This window comes from Pseudochaenichthys georgianus, chromosome 22, assembly GCF_902827115.2.
Source record: "Pseudochaenichthys georgianus chromosome 22, fPseGeo1.2, whole genome shotgun sequence".
Lineage (NCBI taxonomy): Eukaryota > Metazoa > Chordata > Actinopteri > Perciformes > Channichthyidae > Pseudochaenichthys > Pseudochaenichthys georgianus.
Genome location: NC_047524.1, coordinates 22062507 through 22086816, shown reverse-complemented (window position 1 = coordinate 22086816; position 24310 = coordinate 22062507). Strand labels below are relative to the sequence as shown.

Genomic DNA, 24310 nt, shown 5'->3' with positions numbered 1-24310 from the left:
TTAATGCAGATTAATTTACTTTTCTGGAAGTTTAAGCTACGCAAAAAAAACGTGTTGGTACGTCTCTTAATATTTTACAACTTCCTCATCATCCTATCTGTTGCACTCAGCCCCGAGCCCCAAGCCCATTGGCTACTGCTGAACTCACTCGAACCAGAGTAAAAGGGTGCATGTGTCTGGAACCATTTTCAGATATGGATTAATCCACATTTGATGCAATTTACACACGGCATCTATTGCACGTCTGTCCGTCCTGGGAGAGGGATCCCTCCTCTGTTGCTCTCCCTGAGGTTTCTCCCATGTTCCCTTTAAACTGTGGGTTTTCTCCGGAAGTTTTTCCTTGTACGATGTGAGGGTCTAAGGACAGAGGGTGTCATATTGTCATACTGATATTCTGTACACACTGTGAAGACCACTGAGACAAATGTAACATTTGTGATATTGGGCTATATAAATAAACATTGATTGATTGATTGATTGATTGATTGATTGATTGATTGATTGATTGATTGATTGATGCTCCAGTTTACTGAGTATTCCCTCCAGCGGGGGGTGTATGTAGGATTGACTGAAAATGAAACCCATTGTGTGTATTTAAAGAAGAAGCCTATCACCCAGTGCAACAGTGTGGCTCACTGATTGGTTTTTAATATTTCTTTGGATTCTATGCCACTGAAGCATGAGACGTGTCTGGGTTTGGATACACATACCCAGTAGTAATAATCAGGACATTGTTGTGTTTGGCCTATTAAAATGATAACATTAACAGTAACACAAATAAAGTATATAACTAATAATTTAAAGGGGGCATTTCATGCTTTTTAAGGTTGTCCCTTTCCTGTAGTGTCTTATAGGTGTGTGTGCATGTAAATTGTCTGCAAAGACTAACATCCCAAAGTTCCCTCAAGAAGGAGCCCCTCCCACAAACTTGCCCTCCTGCCTGAAACGCCTCCATTGGACTCCTTTGTTTACTTGTGCTTCTATTAGTTAACGATCCAACACATTGTACGTGATCTCCAAGCGGTTGACCAATCACAACAGAGCCGGCCAGCTAACCAATCAGAGCAGACAGAGGGTGAAAAGAGGTGCTGCAGCACAGGCAGTATGAGAACAATAAAGACCTGTATGAACATTAAAGCATGATAGCATGTAGTGCTGCGTACCGGTACGCCGAACCGGTACTGGACTTGTAAAAAGTTTCGGTGCAAGTCCGGTTAAAACCGGAACGTCAGGAACCGGTACTTGGACTCGCAAAAAAACTAGCACTTACGTATATTCTGGTGTCTGTGGTTATTTAAACATTCCCTGATAAACGTTATTCAGCGTCAATAAATGAGTGCTAATCCCAGTGTGCTCAGTGTACAACATCACATGTCATTTCACCTTCGATTTACGGTTTGAAAACGTAGAATTTCGCCACATGCTAATGCTAACCGGAAGTGAAGAATTTTCAGAATAAAAGTTTTAAGTTAATAGTGTGAACTTTCGGTTTTTTCAGAATAAAAGTGATTTAAATTAGTGTTTTTAATTCAAAATTACGCCATATCAACATTGATTTTAATTTCTAACAGTATGTATTGTAGAGTTGTAGAAAATACATGGTGCACAGACAGTACAGTACACTCTGACTGTACAGTCACTAGAGTGTAGCCTATACTGTATATTAGGCGTGTAACAGTGTGATGCGTATAGTCTACTCTACACTCTACCTTTCAGCAACGTTTTAGGGATTTAGGCTCAGTCAGCTCAGGGACTGTTTGGTTACTTTAGTTTGGTAAATGAAATAAATGTTTGAACTTTGTAGTAGTTCACTGTAGTTGCTGTCATAAGTCATTTGTAGACTAAGTGGCACATTTGTACTTTGTAGAGAAATGTAGACACAAGTTGGAAGGGAGCACAATAAACCTGATGAGTTTGAATTTGAGTTGATTATGAGTTAATTTTCAATTGATAATTAGCTCACAATAAGTTCACTTTAGTTACTCACACAACTTGACACAAGCCATGGGTTCAGGTCCGGACTTATAAGTCCGGACCTGAACCTGAACCTCTGGACTTGAGTCCGGACCTGAACCTGAATGTGAGTCCAGGTACGCAGCACTAATAGCATGTCAGAGTAGAGGCAAAAAATACAAATAAGAACCTGACATGTAGCCAAATAGGGCCCCTTTAAGACCTGCCTTGCATAGAGGGACCACAGGAGATCTGCTATTCTCTGCCTTACTATATGGACACGCCAATGGGCTCTTCCACTGCAGATACCCTGAGACTCATTGTGCCACACTGCTGGTTGCTTGCTGCTCTCATATCAGTCTGAGTGCTTTAAGAGCATGACATAGTAGAGGGAGAGGAGATGAACGTGTGTGTGCATGTGTGTTGTGTGTGTGAGAGAGTGAGGGAGAGATGACATTTAAGTGTCTCTCTCTTTGCACTCCTATAGTACTGCAGACCCATTACCTTGGTGTGTTTGTTTGTGTGTCTACCAGCATCTGAGTGTGTGTGTGTGTGTGTGCGTGCTGCTGTGTAACTACACATGTATTTCTTCCAATCATCTCCATGCTCCCACGCGACTCACCCTCTACCTTTCTGTTCTGATCCTTTTCTCATTCATCATGCTTTCCTCGCTGTCCTGTTGCCAGAGGTTTTTGCTAAGGTGTAATTTAGCTCCTACTGTTCTCTAATTTCTGCCTTAGTGAGGAGGGGTGTGGCTGCCCCCCTGACACCATGGATACGATCTGTCAATCATTCCCCACGGCCAGGAAATTGCGTTTAAAGTGAGAGTAATTGTTAAGTCTGCCCTGCGTGGGTTGAATTGAACACCCTTTCGGTTTGGCACAGAGAAAAATATGTATTCAGAGGCAAGGCCAGAGGCTTTTATTGTTGTTAAGAACAAGGTGATGGCTCTCCTCATCTCACCTTTTGTCGGCTCTAATCTCCTTGCCTTTACTTTACTTCTGTCCTCATTTACTAGTTTCCAATGCTGTATTGTTGTTTTCATTTAATTGTACACACACTCCTCTATCTTCCTTTCTCCATGATTCTCTTCCCTGTTTCACTCCCTAACCTTCCCTAACTTTGTTCTGTCCTATTTTACCCATGGAGAAGGACAGAACATTACATGGTGGGTACAATACAAGCATTGGTAGCCTGTGTTGCCTCTTGTAAAAATCACACTGTTTATCTGCAATGTACTGTAGATGGCCCTGTGATAATATACTGCCGTCCCTTCTATATTCATTCTATCCACCACCCATAATACTAACCTCGAAAGCCTCCACATGGCGCTCTGACAGAGGCACAGCGGCATACGAAAACAAGAGGACAGTAGAGGGGAAAGCAAGACTCTGAAAGAAAGTCTACTTAACATAAACATGTTCAGTGGGCTAGCAGTTACCATTGCTATTTGTCCTTGAAAAGCTCAAATCTAAACTGGTGAGCAGGGAACAGTGTCTCTTCCTTCACTCTCCTGGTTAAATTATTGAACCCTACTTTAGAAAACACTTGCGTCTCTATTACTTCACTGTTCCACAGACAAAATGTTACTTTATGTTCATGTTTCCCTTTCATTCCAGGAACCACTTACGTCTGTTTGCTGGCATATTACTGAATACATTTGCAAATTCTGTGGATTTTGGCATTCCCCTACAGCAAAGCACAGCATTTAAATAAAAAAACACACAAAACAAACTCGATCAAGGACAACAATTCCCAAGATACCTTTCACCAACGTTTGCTTACTACTTCCCATGTCTTTTTGAATGAATGTCAGCCATTGTTGCTGGTTGTAGGCACCTCAGTCAATCACCTGTGTCAACTTTGAGTAATCGGCAACGCTCTGCCAGCTACAACAGCCAACATATAAATGACCCATTAACCTTTGCCCATAAGCAGATACGTCAGAATTAACGGCACGTCCCACTCCTTCAGCTGAGTGACTTAACTACTGACCCTGCAACCTCTCCATAGGACAATTATGGTAATCATGTTGCTTAAACTGACATGGAACAGCATCCTGCACAGTATGCAGATTCAGCCTATAGAGGTTCTTCATTAACTGAGCTTTGTTGAACTTCAGGATTAGCCTTGATCTGTAGTGCAGTATGTGTCTCATGGAAATGTGCCTTTAGATATGGTTCAAACTCAGACGTGCATTAGAGTTAGTAATGGGTAGTGTGCCAAGCCCCGCCCTCCTTGGTTACTGTTGCTATGCCTGTCAAGCTTTTTTTCTTGCATTTGACTTACAGTGACAATGGTGGTAGATTTTATCGGCTAGCTACCATGAGATCTATGATTTAGTTTAAAACACTTAATTTCTTTAATTAAAATGCACAACAATATCTCAAGTAACGTTGCTGGAATGTGAACTGCCCTTAACAAAATAAAGGCCACAACATAGTTGTTAATGACAATCAAAATGTTGTTAGCAACCAGGACCAGTGCACACTCACAAGACAATACACATCAACTATAGGTGGGTAACTATCTACCCTAACCCCCGTGTGTAAGTGTCTACAGTCTCATGGCATTTGCAGAGCCTCTGAGGATATTCAAACATTCAAAGACTGCGTGCAAAGCGGAGGTGGAGGATATGGATGATATGGATGATTCGCTGCCGTCTAAAGGAGAGTGCGGATGATAAAAAGGGGGGGTGGTAATTAACATATTAATGACCCCACCTTCCTACAGCTTCTGTCGGATAGTCCAAACACTTTGATAAGTATGCAAATGAGAGCCGCACCATCTGAAGAGGGAATTAGCTCTGCCAGAGACAGCCGAGAGAGATGGGAGGGGTAGAGGGAAAGAGGAAGGATGGAAGGAAGGAAGGAAACGGTGTTGTGGGAAGAGAGGGGAACTAAAAAGGGGCAGGAAGGAGAGGAGAAGAGGAATGTCAAGATGAGGAAACAGGAGAAAGGAAGAAAGGAGCGACCAAAGACAGAGGGGGAGATAGGAAGCAGTCTCAGGCGTGCTGATGAACTGATATCCTCATGTTTGTTTTAGTTCTCTTTAATTATCCGCCATGCACTGATGGTAAGTGTGTGTGTGTGTGTGTGTGTGTGTGTGTGTGTGTGTGTGTGTGTGTGTGTGTGTGTGTGTGTGTGTGTGTGTGGTATAAGACAGGCAGACAGTGATAGAGAATGAGGGAAAAGTCTGTCATTCTTGTGCTCTCCAGCTCTCAGATCAATATGCCAGTTCCCGCCGCCCTGCAGAATGGCTGCGGGGGCTCAGGCCAGTGGGCATACGACCCCGAGCAAACAAGGGCAAGTAATTATAACACGGACTGATCTCACTCATCCTATCATGGAAGAGAATGGCCAGTAATAAGTATGAGGGAGAGCACCATGGGAAAGCAAGTGTTCAGTGTGTGTGAGACAAAGGGAATGAGGGAGTCAGTGCAGGAATGTGTGTGTGCTGAAGAGACACCTTGTGAGAACAGCCAGGCCAGGGATTCACCGACACACTCGTCACGTTCCACAATTATGTTGAATAATTAAAACGTTTCATTAACTTGCTCATTTCCTGTTCGGCCATGTTTCAGCTCTGACACCGGCAATTAAAGGCAGAGCCCGGACTGTACGCCCCTCTCATTCGGCCCGTCGCCACAGAGGACCACCTCATGTCTTCTGTGTGAGAGCAGGGAATCTGACAGGGGGAAAATGAGGAGCTTTAGCAGTTATCCACCTTACTTAACTGTGCTCAACACTTCAGGGCAAAAGCACACGGGGGCTGACAATGAAATCTACGTGCTCAAGGTGAAATCGTGCAAATCTAGATTCTGACTTTTTTGTTAGTATTAATGCAAATCAGGGAGTGAATAGTTTACCTTTGCGAGCCAGCCTTAGGCACCGAGACATCCACCTTGAACACCTTTACATATTGATAGCTTTTTCAAGCGGTGTAATTTGTTCTATAATATTTTCTGATACATGCAGTCAAGTGAACAAATACCTTATTCCTGTAAGCTAGACATCCATCACATAGTATGGATCTCTTTCATGATGTGATTTTGAAGAACTGCACCTGCTTGAACACCGAAAACACAAACATATCTTCACAAATTCTTGGCTTTGTACAAAATCTGGGGAATTATTTACTGAACATTAAAACCATAATTAGCAAAATCCTGAGCTGTCCTAGTTACGTAAGACAGCTCTTTTTGTCTTTTGAAATTGGTTCACTGGAAGAGGAGCCGTGTATCTGGCGAAATGGGGGGAAGGGGGCCATGTTTATCCCAGAGCCTCCCAATGCAGTCTCTGGCACAAAGCTATCCTCCCCATTGAGCTCATGCGCAGTACTTATACACCCCAATAAACACGATTAGCATGGCAGACTGTAAATATGCAAATGACAAAAGAGACTTGGAGGGGAATGTTTATGCTGTGAGCTCCGTCTAGCACAGCTCCTCCCCCAATCCACCTTGCTTGTGAAAACCATGATGAGGTTTATTGAGATGTGGTCTCTGTTAAAGCTTTCTTTGTTTCTTTTCTTTCATAAAAGAAATTCAACCATGTAATTAGAGCTTTGAATAGAAAGGCATGCCTTTACCGTCCAATTTTTATAGTAGCTGCTATTTATAGGCGCAGACGGCGGGCAGCTGCAACAACACACGGAAGCCCTGAACCCGTAGTGTGCACAATACTACTACCAGTTCAGTAAAGCAAGCTTGTTGCTTCTCCTACATTTTCGTCATATAGAATAGAGACTTCAGTTTGCTGTCCTGAGGGTCTATGATTAGTATGACTGTTCCATATCTGGAAGGAGACGTCTGAAGCCATCAGAGTCAGGCACCTCAAAGCCATATCTGTGATGCAACCTGGAATCTGGCCGACTTCAATGACTTACATATCGTTTATAAAAAAGGCTTAAAGATTACATTACATTAGGCTTTTTGGGGCTTTCCCTTTGCTGTAGTATGTCAGATGTCAGTTTTAGTGCATGTAAACGGTAAAATCCCAAAGTTCCCTCCAGAGGGAGCTTCTCTCCCACCCCCCCCTGCCTGAAACGCCTCCATTGGAATTTGTGTACTTCCATAACATAGTGACGTCACTATGAAACACTTGCGCATCTATCGGCGAGCACTCAAACACATTGTACGGCTAAGGGGCGGGACATCTCTAAGGGTTTGACCAATAATAACAGAGCCGGTCAGCAAACCAATCAGAAAAAGGTGGAAAGAGGGGCTGCAGCATAGGCAGTATGAGAAGAATAAAGAGCTTTCTGAATATTAAATCATGGAAACATGTCACAGTAGAGGCGCAAAATACAAATATGAACCTGGAAATTAGCAGAATAAGTTATTTTCAAATGAAACCAAATAACACAAAGCTCTCCCAACAGCTTAAGATACATTTTCATCTAGACTGCATAACTGTGAAATCCAGACTCATGTCTTATATTCTACTATTCCACCAAACTAATCCAGTTATGAAAAATAGAGCCCTGTTCAATGTCAATGAGGAACACTGACAGCTTTATAAAAGCATTTACTATCCAGTCTTTAGTTTAACCCTAAAATAGTCAACCTTTCTATATTTTGAGATTCTCTCAGTCTAATAATACGCTATCATTCACCTGACCCTTGTCAATGTGCAAACCTGCGTGGGCGTTTGTGTATAAGAAACACACACGCACACAAGCGTAACGGCAGCGGTCCATCTGACGCAGTCCAGGCTGCTTCATGCAAAGTCAAGCGTGTTCGTCCTGAAGACTATCAGCTCTCCGGGGAGAGAGGCCATCGAGCAGCATTATCGACATTATAGACGCCTCAGCCTGGAGATAGGCTTCACATCGATCCCCTGATTAATTACTATCTGCAGGCAGCAGCAGAGTAAGGGGAGGGAAGGGAGGGAGAGGGAACTAAGTGAGAGAGGGAGGTGATGGAAAATGGGGAGAGGGATGCGGGATTGAGGAGAGAGAGGAGGGAGAGAACACCTTGTACAATCTATGAATATCAGCTAAAGGCTACACAGTAATCTTCCAGGTGGAATAATATTGTATTGATATATAGGTAGCAAACCCTTATCTGAGCTGCAAACACCCCCTACCACACAGCCAAGGACAAAATGAAATTCACACATTATTAGTGTGGAAACAACTCGCAAAGACAAGTAGAGGACGCTGGAATAGCCACTACTGAATTCCCAAGCATGTTATACTTTCCACAACGCAAATGAAGACAAAAGTATATGTCAAATCTATTCTGGAGTCTGTGTGCATGGCTAACGGTCAGAAGTGGACGTGGTGTGGACAGAGTGGCTAACATTAATGAACTCTGGTTAGATCCTTTGGGCTACACTCCTCTTCCTCCCCAGAGACTGTGTGGAACATACGTCAATAAGCTGTTACAACGCCAGGGTAAGGGCTCCATTAGGGCCAATTCTTACGAGAGCCTTGTACATTGAAATGGCAACAAAAAACAATTTTTGTTTAGTTTGTTTTGTGTATCATTTTAGTCCTCAGAGTGAGGGCTGCCACTTTTACTCCTCAGTATAGAGGCTCTTCATTCAAGTCAATACATGTATGAAGGAAAAGGTTTGGTTTTGTGCTCAGAGTGATACATAATATTACATTACATTACATTACATTGCATTTAGCTGACGCTTTTATCCAAAGCGACTTACAATAAGTACATTCGACCAGGAAGACACAACCTTGAGGAAAACAGAATCATATAAGAACATCAGGTTTCAAAGAGCCAATCGTTTCAAGTGCTGCTCAACTGGCTAAGCCAGTCCTTTATTAGTATATAAGTGCTCTGTTAGCAGTTCTTTGTTAGTCATTCTATCGCTCGAAGTGGAGTCGAAAGAGATGAGTTTTCAGTCTGCGCCGGAAGGTGTGTAAGCTTTCTGCGGTCCTGATTTCAATGGGGAGCTCATTCCACCATTTTGGAGCCAGGATAGCAAACCCACGTGTTTTTGCTGATGGGAACTTGGGTCCCCCTCGCAGCGAGGGTGCAGCGAGTCGTTTGGTTGATGCAGAGCGTAGTGCACGTGCTGGGGTGTACGGTTTAACCATGTCCTGGATGTAGGAAGGGCCAGATCCATTCGCAGCATGATACGCAAGTACCAGTGTCTTGAAGTGGATTCTAGCAGTTACCGGAAGCCAGTGGAGGGAGCGGAGGAGCGGCGTGGTGTGGGAAAATTTTGGAAGGTTGAAGACCAGACGAGCCGCTGCATTCTGGATGAGCTGCAGAGGTCGGATGGCACATGCAGGTAGACCAGCCAGGAGAGAGTTGCAGTAGTCTAGGCGTGAGGTGACGAGAGCCTGGACCAGAACCTGCGTCGATTTCTGGGTCAGCTGTGGGCGTATCTTCCTGATGTTGAAAAGCGTGTATCTGCAGCAGCGGGTTGTAGCAGCGATGTTTGCAGTGAAGGACAGGTTGTTATCTAGGATAACACCCAGATTCCTTGCAGTCTGAGTCGGGGAAACAACAGAGGGGCCGATGTTGATAGTTAGGTCAAGAGAGGGACAATCTTTTCCCGGAAGGAAAAGCACTTCAGTTTTGTCAAGGTTGAGCTTGAGATGATGATCAGACATCCACTGAGAGATGTCAGCTAAACAAGCAGAGATGCGTGCGACGACCTGGGTCTCTGAGCGGGGAAAGGACAGAATTAATTGGGTGTCGTCAGCGTAGCAGTGGTATGAAAAACCATGCGGGCTAATGACAGATCCGAGCGAGTTTGTGTACAGGGAGAAGAGAAGAGGACCAAGAACAGAGCCCTGAGGGACCCCTGTAGTTAATTGACAAGGGTCGGACTCAGACCCTCTCTAAGTAACCCTGTAGGTGCGGTCTTTGAGGTATGAGGTGAGGAGGGAAAGTGCAGAGCCTGAAACTCCAAGTTCTTGGAGAGTGCGAATAATAACTATTCATCTTCAGCTGAACTCCTTGGTGAGTACTGTAGTTTGTTCGGCAGTGGCTCAGTCAGTAGGGGCTTGGACTGTGAGCCGTAGGGTTGCTAGTTCAAGTCCCGAACAGTTTAAAAATATGGAGTGTGGACTGCTACTTGGAGATTTCCCAGTTCACCTCCAAGGCACCGGACAAAAAAAAAAAAAACCCATCTCGGCCGCTTGTATCCGCGATCTCGTTCTTTCGGTCATGACCCATCCTTCATGACCATAGGTGAGGGTAGGAAAGAAAATGCCCGGTAGACAGAGAGCTTTGCCTTCTGGCTCAGCTCCCTTTTCATCACAACGGTGCGATAAAGCGACTGCAGTACCGCTCCCGCTGCTCCGATTCTCTGGCCCATCTCACGCTCCATTGTTCCCTCACTCGAGAACAAGACTCCGAGATACTTGAACTCCTTCACTTGGTAAGGACTCATTCCCTACTTGGAGTGGACAGTCCATCGGTTTCCTGCTGAGAACCATGGCCTCAGATTTGGAGGTGCTGATCCTCATCCCAGCCGATTCACACTCGGTTGCGAACCGATCCAGTGAGTGCTGAAGGTCGCAGACCGATGAAGCCATTAGAACCACATCATCTGCAAAAAGCAGTGGTGCAATCCTTAGTCCACCGAACTGCAGACCCCCTCCCACATGACTACGCCTCGAAATCCGATCCATGTATATTACAAACAGGATTGGTGACAAAGCGCAGCCCTAGCGGAGGCCAACCCTCACCGGAAATGGGTCCGACTTACTGCCGAGGACCCGGACACAGCTCTCGCTTTGGGAGTACAGAGATTGGATGGCCCTGAGTAGAGACCCCCTCACCCCATACTCCCGCAGCACCTCCCACAGTAACTCCCTGGGAACTCGGTCATACGCCTTCTCCAAGTCTACAAAACACATGTAGACCGGATAAGCGTATTCCCAGGCCCCCTCCAGGATCCTTGCGAGAGTAAAAAGCTGATCCGTCGTTCCACGACCAGGACGGAATCCGCATTGTTCCTCCTCAATCTGAGGTTCGACAATCGGCCTGACCCTCCTTTCGAGTACCTTAGAGTAAACTTTCCCGGGGAGGCTGAGTAGTGTGATGCCTCTGTAATTGGCACACACCCTCTGATCCCAATTTTAAAAAGGGGAACCACCACCCCGGTCTGCCACTCCTTCGGTACTGTTTCCGACTTCCACGCAATGTTGACAAGACGTGTCAACCATGACAGTCCCTCAACACCCCGAGCCTTCAGCATTTCCGGGCGGATCTCATCCACCCCCGGGGCTTTGCCACTGTGGAGTTGTTTAACGACCTCAGTGACCTCCCCCGGGAGATTGGTGTTGATCCCCCGTCATACTCCAGCTCTGCCTCTAACATAGAGGGCAGAGTTGTCGGGTTCAGGAGTTCCTCAAAGTGTTCCTTCCAACGCCCCAACACTCCATCAGTTGAGGTCAACAACGTCCCATCCTTACTGTACACAGCTTGGATGGTTCCCTGCTTCCCCCTCCTGAGGTGTCGGACAGTTTTCCAGAACAACTTTGGTGCCGCCCGAAAGTCCTTCTCCATGTCTTCTCCGAACTTCTCCCACACCCGCTGCTTTGCCTCGGCAACGGATCAGGCTGCTGCCCTTCGGGCCTGTCGGTACCTTGCAACTGCTTCGGGAGTCCCCCGGGATAACAAATCCCTGAAGGGCTCCTTCTTCAGTCGGACGGCTTCCCTGACCACCGGTGTCCACCAGGAGGTTCAAGGGTTACCGCCCCTTGAGGCACCTAGGACCTTGAGACCACAGCTCCCCGCCGCGGCTTCGGCAATAGAGGCTTTGAACATTGACCACTCTGGTTCAATGTCCCCAACCTCCACAGGAATGCCTGAAAAGCTCCGCCGGAGGTGTGAGTTGAAGGCCTCCTGAACTTGGGCCTCCTCCAGATGTTCCCAGTTCACCCGAACTACACGTTTGGGCTTACCAGGTCTATCCAGAGGCTTCCCCCGCCACTCGACCCAACTCACCACCAGATGGTGATCAGTTGACAACTCCGCCCCTCTCTTTACTCGAGTGTCCAAAACATACGGCCTCAGGTCCGATGATACGATAACGAAATCGATCATGGACCTTCTGCCTAGGGTGCTCTGGTACCACGTACACTTATGAGCATCCTTATGTTCGAACATGGTGTTTGTTATGGCCAATCCATGACTAGCACAGAAGTCCAGTAACAAACCACCACTCCGGTTCAGATCAGGGGGGCCGTTCCTCCCAATCACGCCCCTCCAAGTTTCTCCATCATTGCCCACATGTGCGTTGAAGTCTCCCAGCAAGACTAAAGAGTCCCCTTCAGGAGCCCCATACAGGACTCTTTCCAGGGTCTCCAAGAAGGCCGTATACTCTGAACTGCTGTTGGGTGCATAAGCACACACAACAGTCAGAGTTTTCCCCCCCATAACCCGCAGGCGTAGGGAGGCGACCCTCTCGTCCACTGGGGTAAACTCCAACAACGAAGCACAAAACCGGGGACTTGTGAGTATCCCCACACCCGCCCGGCGCCTCACACCTTGAGCAACTCCGGAGAAGAATAGAGTCCAACCCCTATCCAGATGTAAGGTTCCAGAGCCGACGCTGTGTGTAGAGGTGAGCCCAACCAGATCCAACTGGTACCGCTCCACCTCCCGCACAAGCTCCGGCTCCTTCCCCCCCAGAGAGGTGACGTTCCACGTCCCCAAAGCCAGCTTCTGTCGCCCGGGTCTGGTCCGTCGAGACCTTCCGCTTTCACTGCCACCCTTCTGGCAGCGCACCCGACCCCATCGCTGTTTCCCGTAGGTGGTGGGCCCACGGGACGGAGAAGCGGAGGTATTGCCCACGTTTCCTTTTCGGGCTGGGCCCGGCCGGGCTCCGTGGCAAGCCCGGCCACCAGACGCTCGCCGACGAGTCCTCCTTCTGGGCCTGGCTCCAGAAAGGGACCCCGGGCTTCCTCCGGGCCGGGTATCCTCACTTCTTGTTCTTGTTTCTTTTATGAGGTCTTTTGAACCTAATAATAATTTATTTCAAAACAACTACCATGTATGAATATACCTTAATTACAACATTAGGTCCTTTACTGTAAGTTGTGAAAGGAGCTACATGTCGAATCCAGAGTGACTTTCCCTCTACAATCATCTAAAATGTCTAAATAAGCCAAGACCAGCCGTGACGCTGCAGATTGGGGGAGGGGCTTAGGGGAAATGCAAGATGAAATGCTCTCTGGACCAAGATCCCTAGTCCTGGTAATATTGTACTTGAGTCTGGCCCTTTTGGCTTAATGCTGAGTAACTTTCATATGAATGAACGGGAGCCCGCCTCCAACGCTGTATCCAGTTTTCTTTATACATCCATGGAATTACGCAGGCACATTCAAGGTAGAGTGGTGAAGCCTATGCAGAAGTGTCAAAAACTGTAGTTAAATATACACTTAAGTATGGTTTCAAAATCTCCATGACCCCATTGGTAAACAAATTACTTTGCAGCAGAAATCAATGTGTAACACATTTTTCTTCTATTTGTAATTTCCCCAACCATGACATCTGTCCTTGGCTGAATTTCTTAAAAAAATAGTTTTTAAAAAAGGCTGGAAAGATTTGTTTCCAGTGACAAAGAAAACTTTTAAACACAAAAAAAAGAAGTGTTCTACCTTCCGCCCACTCAACTCACTCGACAACAACTTTAAGGCAGTAGGCGTAGAAAGAGAGAAAGAGTTGTGCTGCATGGGTAATGAATGGATAATTGTCTGTCACGCTAAATATCAATAAGTGCATACGAGAAAAGCAATTATTTTACTTGTCTAGTTGGAGCATTATAAGTTGACAAAACCTGCATCTGTAATTTTCAGAATGTGAATTTGTATAAGAAATTATTTGGTCGAAGAAAAAAATATATGTTGGTGCTGTTTTCATCTTTTGTTACATCGAAGATGTCCAAAGAGACAGAGTGAGGAATGAGGATAGAGAATGGAACAATCTCTGTGTGGTTGAAGCAACAGTAAGAAGGGAGGAAAGCAGAGGGACCAAAGAAATAGCAAGAAAGAGAAATAACTGGCATCAAAACACACTTTGGAGAGTGTTGCTGAAGCGAGGGCAGCTATCACAGCGCAGAGGAAGAGTGAGAAGGGGACAGTTGATCCAGGCACTGTTTGACTGTCTCTGCCTCAGCACTTAGACAAGAGCAGGCCAATTTAGTGAGTGGGTGTGTATTAGTATGTGTTTGTGTAACCGGCTCCATTTTCCGCCTGTCTGTGGATTTGTGTTGCTTTTGTGTGTGTGTATCAGTGCAGTGCACTTTTTACATTTCACTGACCTGAAAAGCTCTGTTAATGCTGGATCCACAGGCACTAAGAGAGAGCGATAGAGAGGGGGGAGAGAGAGAGGGGGAGAGAGATTATGAACAGGACTGACTAGTGCATTCTAAATCCACAGGCTATTTGTATAACACATGAAAAGGAACCCGCTGAGTAGCCGATCATCGTGACTTCTAACGTGTGTAGGTTTACCATGACATGAGTTTCCATTGAAACACTTCGTACTCGTAAATCATTTTTAGATGGTATCTCTGTCTTATGTTGATCATTATTATTTATAGTACTTCTAAGAGATATGAGATCCAATCTGCTATGAGCCTTTTTTTAAATATCAAGGTGCTTAGACAGTAGCTACACATGTGTTTCGGTGCATGCATGTGCAGATGGAATCTGATTGAAGGGGATTAGAGGATTGAATGTGCAAGCTATGCTCATAGTTTTTCTGTTAGGGTTATAAACATTACATACTATAAAGAATATGTACACTTCAGTATTTCAGTATGTTGTTTTTCACAGTTTTCTTTATCACATTTGTTCTATCGAATATGTTACATGTTCTTATGCTGCTTCTATATTGCTTTTATATGTCTGACACATTTTTTATAATGCGCTTCACCAACAGTAAAGATAGTGATTTTGTTCATGAAAGTTAATAATATTTAATTTATAAAATGATCCACGTTATTATTGATGTGTCTGTGGCATGTAGAAGTATTCAGTCAATTAAACAAGTACAAATGATCTGTTCACATTCTGAGGGAATAGGGAGTGATTGGACACAGCCTGGAAGACGATTAAAGTGGCAGTCCTCCTCTTTGTTCCCTCATTGGCCGACATGCAGAGGACACATGTAACCCAATCAAACAGGGGCTCATGGTCGTAGCCTTCATCACACAGTGCATGATCCTCTTGATGTCGGAACAATGGTCAACACCTTCTTTGTTCGGTCAAAGATGTTTGACATTTTCTAAAGTTAAATTAAATATGCATTAAAAGGATTAAAACATGGTCATTTAGTTTGAGATCCTTTAAACCTGTGAGAGTGGACTGGAGAGCTGGGAGTAGGACAAGGGCTAATGTGAGATTCTACTTGTTATATGTGACCAAGTACACAAAGGACCTGATACATACAAGTCAAAAGGTTTCACCAGTTCATCAGCTCAAACAGAGTTACCTCATTTGTTTATTTATAGTTCCAAAATGTGTTTTCACTTTGCACTATGTATCATTTTGTACGATTAGATATCACTGTATTTATTGGATTTCGAACAAAGCTCTTTAAATGCCTTTGGTATTCTGTTTTTGCTGGGAAAAAATAAAAAGGGATAGAGGAAGAGAGAGCGGTGAGGAGAGGCAACCCAACTGTGACAGTCTGGGATTTGTGCAGTGGTGTATGTACAGTATGTGTGTGTTTGTGTGTGTGTGTGTGTGTGTGTGTGTGTGTGTGTGTGTGTGTGTGTGTGTGTGTGTGTGTGTGGGGAAGGTCACGCTGAATGTCAGTGCCGCTGTGTGTCCGCGTGTGTCCGTGCAGATACCTTTGGAGTGTGTTCGATGGCGCTTATCGTCTGCACCCACCTCCATCTGCAGAGAAGGCGCAAACAAGCAGTTAAACACACACCGCGGAGCTGATCAATTATATTTAATTGGGATATATGTTCCTTATTGCTCAGGGTACAGTATTACCCTTTGTCCAACAGTTAGGTGATTTAAAGACTAAGGTACATTAGGACCCCTGATATCTGACAGGTTTCTGTATAGATTTCTTGGGCAGTGTGAATGTGAATGAAAGGATCTCTTAAATAAAAAAATTATATTTTAGTGTTAATATTGTGTTAAGTGTACTCAGTATTCCAGGAAATAACTTAACATAACAGATTATGCAAAGACTACTTTTTCAAACAGATCAAATTGTTTGTAAATTGAAAAAAGAGATCAAAAAAGTATTAAATGAATTTCCCTATATTCCGTTTTAGGAAGGAATATAAATCCCCTATTTGAAATGATGCAAATCCTATGTGAAATATTTATCATATACTCCATCCATCTGTCTATTCATGAATGTGTGACCATCATTCTACACATGTACTGCAGACATAACACCATTCAACATTAACAGCATGGTTTCCATTTATGCTGTCGCCTCCTCAATATTCCCTGCTTTCATGCTCTTATTATGCCAGAGTAAGCATTATCCTCCCTTCCACCTCACTTTCATGTCAGTGCAACATACATCCCAGAGTCTAAAGGTAGGTCTCTCCCGCACCAACACATCATAAATTGTTGAGGAGCCTTAACGTCTCTCTGTTATTTCCAGATGTCCCTAAATATTCATGGTGCTGGGTTTGGACTCTGACGGGGGCCGTGGCCCTGTTTGGATGTCTCTTTTTATTAAACATGATTTATTAACACCACACTTACTTTACTGTAGAGCCCCTCAGCCTTAATGGTGTGTTTCTTTATGAATGCCCATAAATGTTTCAGCTGGAGAAAAATAAAAAGATGAAAGGCAAGGATACCTTGTAAATCTTATTAGCGTGGCAGGGAGGAAAAGACCTAGTGTATTTTGGGGAGGCTCAACTATACTATGTAGAAATATATGTTATTTATATATTTTCCATGAAGCTTAACTGTTGTTACCATGGCAATGGATATTAAAAGAAAAATAACAACTTATCAATCCAGTCTTTTCCCCTCTTTCAGGCATTCATTCAGACAGACTGAGTGTAGAGTACTGAGAGTGTGTACCTATGCGAGTGAGTAACCTTGGTTTTTTCCGAAGTAGTCATGTGAGCAAAGTGGAGTTAGTCCTCTCTCAGTGAGCATCTCTCACCGGTCTTTGCTCTGTTTTATCAAAGCTTCTCTGGAACAATCTGCAGTATGAGCAAGAGACCTCAACATGTGCAACTTTAAAGGGGAAGAGAAATCATGTCGGATACATAGGGTTTCTCAGCACATGGACTACTGTACGGACAGACGTTATTCCAGACTGCCCTAAATATCGGTAGTATCTAACTCTTAATAGAAAAGCTCATATTCAATGTAAAGTCCAATTCATTTCACTCATAGTTTTTTTCTTCTATTTGAGTTACTGGAAGTTTCTCAATGTCGAGTACGCTTGCTTGGTAGCACATGTCTTCCGAGTCACTTGCTTCAGAAGCGATGCAAGAATACTTTCTGGCATTCGGAAAACGAAGAGTGGAACAGGCGAGCAAGTGTGCATCTGTGCGTCATATGAGAGGCCACGCCTTACATTTTCCACCACAGATGTGTGCTGACACTCAGCAGACTGGTTGTCGTGCTGAGTGTCAGCTGGTTGCGGAAGGAGGAACCTATTGCGGTGAGCATGTTGTAACTTCCGGTTGTTATTGTCATCTCCGGGTATCCCGTGTGCCTGTTCTGTTGCTGATAGCTTATTAACTTAACTTAATCGATCGTTTTAAAACTCTTGATCACGGCAACTGCCTGACGTTGTAATCACACGTTACTACAGCTTAAGCACTCACAACTCTCCTTCTCTTAGCGACTGTAACTCCACAGTTGCCTACACTCTTTTCGGGTTTGATAACGGTAGCTACTTTAGCTTGATAGCTAGCCATGGCTCTTTCCCCACCCTCGGGTGTTATTTCCTGCTCTTCCTGTCTCATGTTTGGTTACTTCCCGGCCTCCTTTACTGGTAAGGATACATGTGTTAAATGTAGTATAGTTGTTAGGTTGGAGGCGGGAATCATAGCCATAGAAGCCCGGCTCCGCATCTTAGAAAGTAACTCAGCTACAGTAAAGCCCATATTAGCCAGTGCGGACCGGCCAACGGTAGCTCCTCTTAGCCGTCCCCCGGCAACTCCCGAGCAGCAGGGAGACTAGGTGACTGTTCAGAAGGGGCATAACACGAAACCTGCAGGTCCCCACCAACCCGTTCATGTATCTAACAGATATTCCCCACTCAGCGAGACACCCGTTGAGAAGCCAACTCTGGTTATTGGTAGCTCTATTATGAGACATGTGAATTTAGAGACCCTCCACAGTCAAATGCATTCCGGGGGCCAGAGCGGGCGACGTTGAGGCGCATCTTAAACTGCTGGCTAAAAATAAACGTAAATACAGTAGGATTATTATTCACGTCGGTGGTAATGATGTTCGTTTACGCAAATCAGAATGCACCAAACTTAATGTGGAGTCGGTGTGTAGTTATGCTAAAACAATGTCGGACACCGTAATCTTCTCTGGTCCCCTCCCCAATCTGATCAATGATGACACGTATTAGCCGCATGTCATAATTTCAGCGCTGGTTGTCTTGGTGGTGCCCAGCAAACAATGTGGGCTTCGTAAATAATTGGACAGCCTTCTGGGGAAAACCTGGTCTGATTAAGAGAGACGGCATTCATCCTACTTTGGAAGGTGCAGATCTCATTTCGGCAAACATTTCAGGGCTTTGTGGACTTGATCCATGACAAACTGGAGTTGAGACCAGGAGGCGGAGTCGCAGTCTTACACGCTTCTCTGCGCTCTCTTCTAGGCAGTCATCCATAGGAATCCCGAACCCAATAAAATACCCAATATTAGCGGTGTGTGTGTCTGCCCAAGGACAATTTAAGGTAAAACCTAATAGAGGTGTCATACATAATAACCTAATAAAAGTAAATGTAACAACTACTACAGTGCAACAAAACAGGAAGATTAAATGTGGTCTCTTAAACATAAGATCTCTAGCATCTAAAGCAATATTGGTAAATGATTTAATATCAGATTATAATATTGATATATGCTGTCTCACTGAAACTTGGTTGAATGAAGAATATGTCAGCATAAATGAGGCCACTCCACCCAGCCATATCAACACTCATATTGCTCGAGGCACGGGCCGAGGAGGTGGAGTTGCAGCCATCTTTGACTCAAGTTTACTTATCAATACTAAACCAAAATACCTCCTTTGAAAGCCTCGTTTTTAGTCTTACGCATCTGACCTGGAAAACTTTGCAGCCAATCTTATTTGTTACAGTGTATCGTGCACCAGGTCCTTATTCAGAATTCTTATCAGAATTCTCTGAGTTTTTATCAACTTTGGTTCTTAAAACAGACAAAGTAATTATTGTAGGTGACTTTAATATTCATGTTGACGATGATAAAAATAGCCTTACTGTTGCATTTAACTCTATATTAGATTCTGTTGGTTTCTGTCAGAGTGTAAATAAACCAACTCACTGCTATAATCACACTCTCGACCTTGTTCTGACTTATGGTATTGAAATTGAGCAACTATTAGTCGAACCGCATAATCCTGCTTTATCCGACCATTTCTTAGTAACTTTTGAAGTACTATTACGAGACTACAAAGCATTAGTCAAAAGCTCCTGCAGCAGAAACCTATCTGTTAGTGCTATAGCCACATTTAAGGAAGAGATTCCACCAATACTTAACTCGATAGCATGTCTGCATGTAGGGGAGGAAACTTATACAAAATGTACACCACCCCAAATTGATCATGTTGTTGACAGTGCTATAGATGCGCTGCGAATAAAATTAGACTCTGTTGCTCCTTTGAAAAAGAAGAAAATAAAACAACATAGATTAGCTCCATGGCATAATGCCAAAACCCGCAAAATAAAGCAAAAGTCTAGACAACTTGAAAGGATATGGCGTTCCACTAAACTTGAAGAATCTCGTTTAATTTGGCATATTACTCTCAATGAATATAAGAAAGCACTGCGTAAAGCGAGAGCAGCCTACTACTCTTCATTAATAGATGAGAATAAGAATAATGCAAGATTTCTTTTCAGCACTGTAGCCAGGCTGACAGAGAGCCACAGCTCGATTGAGCCTTCTATTCCCATACTGTAGCACTCAGTAGTAATGATTTTATGTGCTTTTTTTAACGATAAAATTGTTACTCTTAGAAACAAAATTAATGACCTCTTGCCTTTGACCAGTATAGTGTTATCAACAGCTCCCGGAAACGTAAGTTCTAATATTACACTAGATAGTAAACTAGAATGCTTTTCAGCCATAAACCTTGAACAATTACATTCAATGATTCTCTCTTCTAAACCATCAACGTGCATGTTAGACCCAATTCCAACTAAGCTGTTGAAGGAAGTTTTTCCATTAATTAGCACTTCCTTATTAAATATTATGAATATGTCTTTATTATCAGGCTATGTTCCACAATAATTCAAAGTAGCAGTGATAACACCGCTTCTTAAAAAGCACAACCTCAATCCAGAGGTTTTAGCCAACTATAGATCTATTTCTAATCTTCCGTTCCTCTCAACAATTCTTGAGAAAGCGGTCGCAAAACAGTTGTGTGATTACTTAAAAAACAATGATTTATTTGAAGATTTTCAGTCTGGCTTTAGAACACATCATAGCACAGAGACAGCTCTGGTTAAAGTCACAAATGACATTCTAATAGCCTCAGACAAGGGACTTGTCTCTATTCTTGTTTTGCTCGATCTCAGTGCTGCATTTGATACTATCGACCATGATATCCTATTGCAAAGACTAGAGCACTTAGTTGGCATACAGGGAACTGCTTTAGGCTGATTTAGGTCCTATCTATCTGAACGCTCGCAGTTTGTACGTGTTAACGATGAATATTCCACGCAAACCAAAGTTAGCCATGGAGTGCCACAGGGCTCAGTGCTCGGACCTATTTTGTTCACATTATATATGCTTCCGTTAGGCAATATTATAAGGAATCATTCTGTAAACTTTCATTGTTATGCGGATGATACTCAACTATATTTATCAATCAAGCCTGATGAAATTAATCATCTAAATAAAATTCAAGACTGCCTTAAGGACTTAAAAACGTGGATGACCTTAAACTTTTTGATGTTAAACACGACCAAAACTGAAGTTATTTTACTTGGCCCGAAGAATCTACGAAACTAATTATCTAAAGATATAATAACTATGGATGGCATTAATTTGGCCTCCAGTGAGACTGTAAGGAATCTTGGTGTTATATTTGATCAGGATTGATCCTTTAACGCCCACATAAAATCAATTTCAAGGACCGCCTACTTCCATCTACGTAACATTGCAAAAATCAGGCATATCTTGCCTCAAAACGATGCAGAGAAACTAGTCCATGCATTTGTTACTTCTAGGCTGGATTATTGTAACTCTTTATTATCAGGGAGTACCAAGAAGTCAATCAATCAATTTCAAGGACCGCCTACTTCCATCTACGTAACATTGCAAAAATCAGGCATATCTTGCCTCAAAACGATGCAGAGAAACTAGTCCATGCATTTGTTACTTCTAGGCTGGATTATTGTAACTCTTTATTATCAGGGAGTACCAAGAAGTCAGTCAAGTCGCTTCAGCTGATTCAAAATGCTGCGGCTTGTGTACTAACCAGAGTTAGGAAAAGGGACCACATTACTCCTGTTCTGGCTGCCTTACACTGGCTCCCTATAGAACACAGGATAGAATTTAAAATTCTTCTTCTCGCCTACAAAGCCCTTAATGGGCAGGCGCCATCTTACCTTAAAGAACTCATTATACCCTACTGTCCTACTAGGGCATTGCGTTCCAAGAATGCAGGGTTGTTGGTTGTTCCTACAATCTCTAAAAGTACAATGGGAGCCAGAGCCTTTTCTTATCAAGCTCCACATTTGTGGAATCAGCTTCCAGTTTGTGTTCGGGCAGCAGACACCCTATCCGTTTTTAAGAGTGCGCTTAAGACCTTCCTTTTTGATAAAGCTTATAGTTAGGGCTGATTAGATTCAGCCCCTAGTTTTGCTGATATAGGCTTAGTTTGTCGGGGGACATCTTACTTCTTCCTTCTCTCTGTCTATACCTGTGTACTCTCATGTTCTGATTAACCCAGCTTCCCCAAATGTCTTTCTTTTTGGTGTCTATATACGCCGGGATCCGGAGTCATGGATGATCCTGCGGTCCTGTGTCCTGGATCGCGAGCCCTGGATCGCGAGTCGTGGCTGTGGTCCTGGATCATCGGTCCTGGATGGATATCCTCGTGGATTCATCTTCCTATTATACACACATGCATTTCCAAACATTTGGACTACCTATGTTGCAAATGTATTATCTTTTCAATTTACACACGGCATCTATTGCACGTCTGTCCTGGGAGAGGGATCCCTCCTCTGTTGCTCTCCCTGAGGTTTCTCCCATTTTTCCCTTTAAACTGGGTTTTCTTCGGAAGTTTTTCCTTGTACGATGTGAGGGTCTAAGGACAGAGGGTGTCGTATTGTCATACTGATATTCTGTACACACTGTGAAGACCACTGAGACAAATGTAACATTTGTGATATTGGGCTATATAAATAAACATTGATTGATTGATTGATTGATTTGGGGAAATTGGTCCGTGCGCAAAGCATTGTGGGGATTTTAAGACCGCGGGGTCTACACATGTGCAACCTCGACATTTCTCGCTAGAAAGTACGTCGGGCTCGGTAGAATTCCAAGTATGCTGGACATTGGAACAGTCCTTCGACGGCACTCGATGACATAGTATGCTTGAAATAGTGGCTCTGAAGCAGCTTTACTTGACATTGAGAAACACCCACTGTGTACCCACTGCCGCTGTTTCTGTGCTGAAATACCCAGAGATCACTTGTCAATCATTGTGGGCGGTGCTGTAATGTATTTCTATTTGTTTCTGTACGTAGTGCTCTGTTGTATATCGTATAAGGCTTCGCCCTCTAAGGCTATCGCTATTGGGTAACCCCCACTGCACGCGTGCAGCACTGACAGACTTATTCCACGCCCACCTACGACGTGGGCCCCACCTCCAGGCTCACTTCCGTATAAATAGGAAGTAGGCCCGACAATCCACTCCTACTTTTCTTCAGCACTCCGTTGCAGAAGCATTGACAGGCAAAACCAGTTCTTTTAAGAGCTACTTACCGAAAATCAAACATTCAGTTTGTTTTTCGGGTAAGATGGAGACTGGGCAGGAAAGTCAAGGTTGCGTCAGAGATTGCCTCGTATGCGGGTCGGGCTACATTATGAGCTTTGACAGGCACTCACAGTGTGAGTCCTGCCTGGGAATAGAGCATGCGAACGCTGCTCTCACTCCCGGGGTATCATGCTCGCATTGTGCCCGGCTGCCGCCCGGCTGCGGACGCTCTCGCTGCTGTAGCTGCCGAGGACGATTGGCCTGTCCAGGAGGAGTACTCCGGGGACAAAGCCCTTGATTTCCTGGATCCGAATGGCGGGCACGAGTATCCCCTCCATTCAGGGATCACCGGGTGAGGAGTCCCCCATTATCTCTCCCCCCCGGACGGAGGAGACAGGTAGGGGACCCGGTGTAGGTCCGGTGTATGATCCTGTGATCCCTATCTCCGCCAACACGGAGTTGCCGTCGATTGGCGGGATTCTCCTAGAACTTCCGGAGATTATATCCAAGGCGGCCGCCTGGAGAAATCTCCCCGTTCCCCTGGCTCAGGAGAGCTCGCCTCCGGATGACATGTCCGGGGTGTTCTCCCGGGTACACAGGGTAAGGAGTGACCCGGTCTGGCCACGCTTCCCGGCCATAAGGAAGTACCAGGAGGGGGCGGCAGAGGACCCTGGAGCAATGAAAGCTCCGATAGGGACATACGTTCCCCTCACGAGAGTGGTGGGATTCACGGATAGGGGTTTCCCGACCGTGCCTCCTCTAGAGCCGAACCTCACAGCGTTCTTTGGGGCTAGGCAGGCCAGCGCAGTTACCGGACGGCAACCCATGCTGGCTGCCACCAAAGATCGGTTTGTCGCCCGAAAGACGGACAGAATGCACCAGTGTGCGTTTCAGGCGTCAGCGGCGGCGAACAACATAGCGTTGCTGTCAAACTCCATGGTGGAAATGTCGGAGCGCTCAAGCACTATGTCCTCAGTGGAGGCTGAGGAGATAGGGAAGGCGGCCAGTACTGCACTTACACTGTGTGCAGCAGTCGCAGTCTCGCAGGTGCGGATTGCGGCATGGGCAACACAGGTCCACCGGTATCTCTGGCTACAGCAGGGGAATATACTGGAGGGTGCAGGAAAGGATCTGCTGGAGGCTCCAATCAGTCCGGACGGACTATTTGGACCACAGTTCCACACCATGGTGGAGACCATGAAATCTGCGACAGAGCAGGCAGATGACATAAGGCGTCACGCTAGC

General features: G+C 44.7%; 1 protein-coding gene across 4 annotated transcripts in view; it reads right to left on the bottom strand.

Annotated features, from left to right (window-relative positions):
- Positions 1–24310, bottom strand: part of myt1lb (myelin transcription factor 1-like, b) — a 117598-nt gene that overhangs the window by 57220 nt on the left and 36068 nt on the right. For 3 of the 4 annotated variants that reach the window (XM_034112146.1, XM_034112147.1, XM_071207254.1), the window contains exons 3-4: positions 15735–15780; positions 14199–14232 (exon numbers count right to left, since the gene is read on the bottom strand). The exons of the other annotated variant lie outside the window; for it this stretch is intronic. In XM_034112146.1, the coding sequence (XP_033968037.1) occupies positions 14199–14232; positions 15735–15780 (80 nt within the window). The remainder of the gene's footprint in view (positions 1–14198; positions 14233–15734; positions 15781–24310) is intronic. 4 annotated transcript variants of the gene reach the window in all.